The sequence below is a fragment of the Chrysochloris asiatica genome, unplaced genomic scaffold, assembly GCF_000296735.1.
Source record: "Chrysochloris asiatica unplaced genomic scaffold, ChrAsi1.0 scaffold00009, whole genome shotgun sequence".
Lineage (NCBI taxonomy): Eukaryota > Metazoa > Chordata > Mammalia > Afrosoricida > Chrysochloridae > Chrysochloris > Chrysochloris asiatica.
The window spans coordinates 29,587,610-29,593,131 of NW_006408527.1; the positions used below are offsets into that span (position 1 = coordinate 29,587,610).

At 37.7% G+C, this 5,522-nt stretch overlaps 2 protein-coding genes across 2 annotated transcripts in view; both read right to left on the minus strand.

The window, feature by feature from the left end:
• LOC102824771 (complement factor H-like) overlaps positions 1–5,522 on the minus strand; it is a 522,059-nt gene that overhangs the window by 342,285 nt on the left and 174,252 nt on the right. The window lies entirely within an intron of this gene.
• The window catches only part of CFHR5 (complement factor H-related 5), a 138,205-nt gene continuing 135,176 nt past the window's right edge, over positions 2,494–5,522 (minus strand). The window contains exons 9-10 of the mRNA XM_006834190.1: positions 4,125–4,301; positions 2,494–2,651 (exon numbers count right to left, since the gene is read on the minus strand). Of these exons, the coding sequence (XP_006834253.1) occupies positions 2,494–2,651; positions 4,125–4,301 (335 nt within the window). The remainder of the gene's footprint in view (positions 2,652–4,124; positions 4,302–5,522) is intronic.

Below are 5,522 nucleotides of genomic sequence, written 5' to 3' on the forward strand. Positions count from 1 at the left end.
TTTCTGGACATGTGCAGATATGGTCATCTGCTTCTGATTTTGGGGCATCTTCAGGGGTTATCTGTGGTCTTAATACTTAGATGGGTATGCATTTTTGGTATTTTTTATGCTTTCTGAATGCCTCTAGGTAGATGTGATCAGGAAATGGGCTTCCCTTTTCACTCTTCTTCCTGAGAAATTTCAAGATACAAGTATTGGTCATTTGACATAATTTAGGATTTAATTTTCGGCCTATTTCCTCTTTTGTCTGCTTGTCCCACTCCACAATCCCCGTTCAGGCCTTTTTTCTGGTTGTAAACAGTTCAGGTCTGGCTGTGGCCGTTTGGTTTTAATTAGAAATTGTCTCTTTAAATTTCGAGGAGATCTGTGCGCATGCATAGTAGAACCCTCCGAGGGTGTTGCTGGGATGGCCACTAGCTCAGGCACCCTGATAGTCACCAGAATGGAGGTGCGCAGACAGCAAGAGACTGATGAACAGATGCCAAAAGAAAAGAATGTCTACACCTTTATCTCAGCGGTTCTGCCAGGCATCTGTGGCTGTGCAGATCCTTCTCCCATGTGGTCTCATTCAAGATGGCGGCTACTGGAGCACCAGAGTGTTCCAGACTAGAAAGCAATAGATTTCTTGCTTCTGCCACAAATTCCACCAGCTGTGAGCCTTCCAACCTTCTAAGTATTCCTTTATATGTGATTCAGAGTTCTGGGACCATCTCCTGAGCCTGCTAGGTAGGATATTCTGTGTTGTTGTAGGTGGAGCTCTTTGCTACACGTCCACCTGATCTGCCATCTTGTTTTAGGATCATATACTTTTGAAAGCAGTGTTTCTATCTCTACAAACATTCCCAAATAATTCTGCAATCTTTAATTTACACTTCATCAAAATGGTTGTTTGGACATCCTTGAGGGGCTCAAATCAGGTTTTTTCACTATGTTCTTTGAGTTTATGGAGCGAAAGGAAGTCTGAAAGGGCAAATACAGGTCTGTAGGAAGGATGTCGTAATCTATTCTAAAGATATTCACACAAGACTTGCTAACTTCAAAAAATGAGCAGGTGCATTGTCTGATGGAAAATCATTCATCAGTGAAATTTTTTTTCACAACAGTATAGTTTTCAGTTTTCCTAAAACCTCTTCCTGATAAATCCCTGTGATAATCTTGCATCCTTCAGAAAAATCTATCAAGATTATGCCATTGGAATCACAAAATTCAGTTGCCACAATCTTCTGAGCGGCTATCTCTGCCTTCAGTTTAACCTACCCAGGAGATCCCCTCAGAAACCACTGTTTTGATTGGACTCTTTTTGAGGGCACCCTAATGAGACTAAGAAAGTGTATTACTAAAAGAACTTGTCTTCTATCATACACTGATTACAGAGACATGTCTAAATACAGTTCATTTGGAATAAACTCAATCCGCCATGAATTAGAACCCTAGTAATAAACTCGGGTAGTGTAGAGGTTACAAATCGGGCTGCGAATCTCATGGTCAGCAATTTAAAACTACCAACTGTTCTGCAGGAGAAAGATGAAGCTTTCTGCTCCCATAAAGACTTACAGCCTCAGAAACCCTGTACAGGCTCGTTATGAGTTGGAACCGACTCCACGGCACATAAGAACAACAACAATAATTTGTGATGACCTCCTGTGAAGGCAACTCTCCAGGTTACCTGTCAAATTTTGAATGACCATGAGCAGTTCAACCATATACTGTCCAAACAAAAATTGTATTATTCTTTCTATAAGTGATTTCTGTCCTGCCAACACCATTTCAGAAAATAGCTACACATCAATAAATTGTTTTTATGTGGCCTTTCCAGCTATAGTCATGTAACTTCCACAAGATGACTGTCTGAGCCACATCTTAGGATGGTTTAACACATTCATTACTATTCAGATTAAGTGGCTTGTGATCTACCTAGGGGATTGGTCAGGTCATGATCCTGTTTGAAAGATGACATCATGAAATTAACAATGAGTTTGCATCTATTAGGGCTAATTCCAAGGAGGTTCAGAGCGACCTTAGTACCATCCAGAAGAATCTGGAGGGCAGCACATACTTTGGACATGTAGTCCTAGTACAGACCACCTCCTGGACCCAAAAAACAGAGCGGTAACACTGAAGAAAGCACAAGAGGGCTAGAAACACTGGCAAACTCAGGAGAGCCTAGACATAGAGAAAGAGTAACAATATCAAAGCAACAGGAACCATGAGACCAATTGTGACCTTGTGGTCCCAGAGTTAAAGTTGAGTGACTTAGAGCAGGAGGCCAGCTGAGAGAACAGGCTGCATTCAGTCACTAGTCCATGGAGCTAAAAGAGCTCAAACAATTTCAATGTAAGGCAAAGACCTGCATATGCCACTGCTGGCTTTTCATGACCCTCCCACATGGACTGTGAGGCAGGATCCACTCAGACCCTAAGGCAGTATAGGCACTGGTAGCATGGAAGGAGCCAGCAGCAGAGGCCTGGAAACACCCAGAAATAGAGGTTCACGTTATCTTGTGCAAGGATCTTTCTGTGGGCAAAGTGGAACCCAGTGAGTCCCAGAGGAAGAGTAGAAGACTCGGGAGCCATACAGACTCCCCAACTGTGGGCTGGTAGCCAGAGGCAGCGGTGATGTGAACACAGCATCTGATGTGAACTGTAGCACACCTGTCCAGCAACATAAGAATGGGCATGGGTAATCTAAGGAAAGGTAATCAATTCACTTTTGAGAGTCTGTTGTTATTGTTTAATGTTTGCCTTCTATAAATAATCATGAGTTTTATTTTGCCTACACTGTGTAACTGTTCTATGTACCCATAAATTTCACAGATAAATGTAGCATCCATGGAATGGGTGATACCAGTGGGTGTATAGATACCCCATTTAAAACAGTCTGATGGCTGCCTGCAGTTTAAGAGACAGCCTAGCTACATGAGCAAAGTAGATAGACAAACATACAGGCATACAGTGGCATTGCCATTTGCTTACTTGTTTCTAAAAATCAAAACAAAACATGTGAATTCCCTGTCTGATATTTTGTCATTTTTCTTTTTCTTTCTACACCAAATATATCCCAAATAGGTCCTTGGTTCTGCACCACTTCAGTCTTCATTGTACCTGAATCTCCACCATTTCTCACCATGCATTGACTTCCTATCTTAACTACCACCTGCTCAAAATCCAGGAACAACAACAACAACAAAACTTTCAATATACAAATCTATTAAAAGCATTGGATTGATACAATTCTAGTGTGCCCTAAAATAAAACAATCAGAATACTCTTTCCTCTGCCTCCTCTCCATCCTCAGCTAATACAATTCTCTCACAACTTGCAGAGATCCTTCTGTTCTTGACATTTCCCAAATAGAGGTTTTGCTTTATAGCTTTGCTCATATTATTTCCTTTACTTGGAACACTCTACATCCACTCATTTTACAGAGATTAAATACTATTTTGTATCCCTGGAAACCCTAAACGTACAAGAGAGGTTCAGAACAGTTCAGGGAAAGTGTTGGTATCTGAAATGAAGTTCTTGATAGGAACTGAAAAACCTAGAACTCAAGGTGGAAAAAGCAGAAAGTTATGAGTAAAACCATTGAAGAGGTTGTGACTAATCATAATCTGGTAATGGGTACCCAGCTTTAAACCATCTGAAAGATTGCATATAGCATTACTTGAAACAATTTACAGTTTAATGATAAATCTGTAGTGTATGTATGTGACCCACTGGAAATATTACTTTGATGCACTGATGTAAATATAGATTATTATCTTTAACCTTTAAACTCTGGTGGTGGTGGCATCCTGTGGAGTCGGTTCCAACTCATAAAGTTTCTGAGGCTGTACATCTTTACAGCAGCAGAAACCTCAACTTTCTCTGGTGGAACAGATGGCTGGGCTTGCAGTTTCTAACTGCCGACCTTGAGGTTAACAGCCTGACTTATAACCACTACTCTACCAGAGTGCCTTATTTAAATGCTATCTCCTTCTGTTTACATTAAATCCTGAGATATCTTGGTTCTAATCATTCCTTAGCAATGCCTCCAGGTAATTAAAATACCCCCCTATAACAAACATATGCAGATTATATTATCCCAAAAAATAAATACCTGAAGGAAAGAAAGTGAATAGAACTTACCATAGCACGTGGGTGTATCAGACCATCCATCATCACCACATACTAAAGAGCCTGTGGTGTTTCCACCTGCATTTTCATAGCCATATCTGCATTCATAGTCCAGCTTGTCATTGAGCTTAAACCATGTGCCATTACTTTTGGCTCTGGCATTTTCAAATTTTGGCATTTCACAAAATTCTAGTGCATGATAAAATTGAGGATTTCATGTCATGTTATTTAAAGGGCAAGCCAACTAGGTAAATCCAATGTCAGAAACAAAACTGCTTTCCAATTATGTACCTTTTAAATGTGATCTAAGAAAACCAAAGATAAATTGTCTCCTAAAATCATTACTACATTACAAATATATATTTATGTTGACAGTATTCTTCAAATCATTTAAATCATCTGAGAAAAATTATGTTAAGTACATTTTTCTCAATTCTATTTAAACCTATAATGCTGGCTAATATGACAAAACATTAGAGGTATTAATTCTTGTTCAGAAAACCACAAATATATATATATATATATATTTCTTTTCATTTAAAAAGCAAGTCTAATTACCAGTTAAGACATATAAACCATAGCAAATAGATTAATTGGATATAAAGATCTATGTTTTACTTATATGACATTTTATCTTTCATAACAAGTCTTCTTATAATATTTGATCACAATTTAGAATAAAACACATTGATATGAGAACAATTCTTAAATTTTTTTTCTTTAGATAGACGACAAATAAACATAAAGATTGAAAAATTAACTAAAAGTTAACTATACAGTAAGATAGACATTTTATACTTCAAATATACCATTGAATAACTGGAAAAATAAGGTAATCTAAGCAAATTGTTCTTAGTAGATCTTTATAAACAATTAGTTAATGGGGCAGTATTTTAGTACTATCAAGCAATGTTTCCCTTCATTACCTAGACATTCATGAAGATTTTCAAAAATCGCAGCAAGAATTTCCATAAGTAGACCTCTCCTACAGTATTGATTGTATAAATCATAAAGGTTAAAGTTTTCTAGGATTCTGCACTAGGGTTTTATCTCTTCCCTTAAAAACATAACACTTCTGTCTTGAGCAAGACTCTAATATAAAAAGACTGGACACAACAAACAGGATAATTTGGGCTAAAAATAGTCAAGTATACACCAGTATAGGCATGAGACTCCCTAACTAGCTTTTAAATCAGGAGACTGCTTTAAAGTAGGAAAAACTTGAACATAAAAGATGGAATTCTATTCTATTGGTAATTACTCCAAAAATGCAATAAAGACCTAATCAACTACCTAATTATAACTGTGTACTTATACAATTGTATACCTGTATATGATTTCTAGATTACATATATGATTTCTACATTACATATCTGATTCCTATATTATACCTATAGTTCTACATTCTCT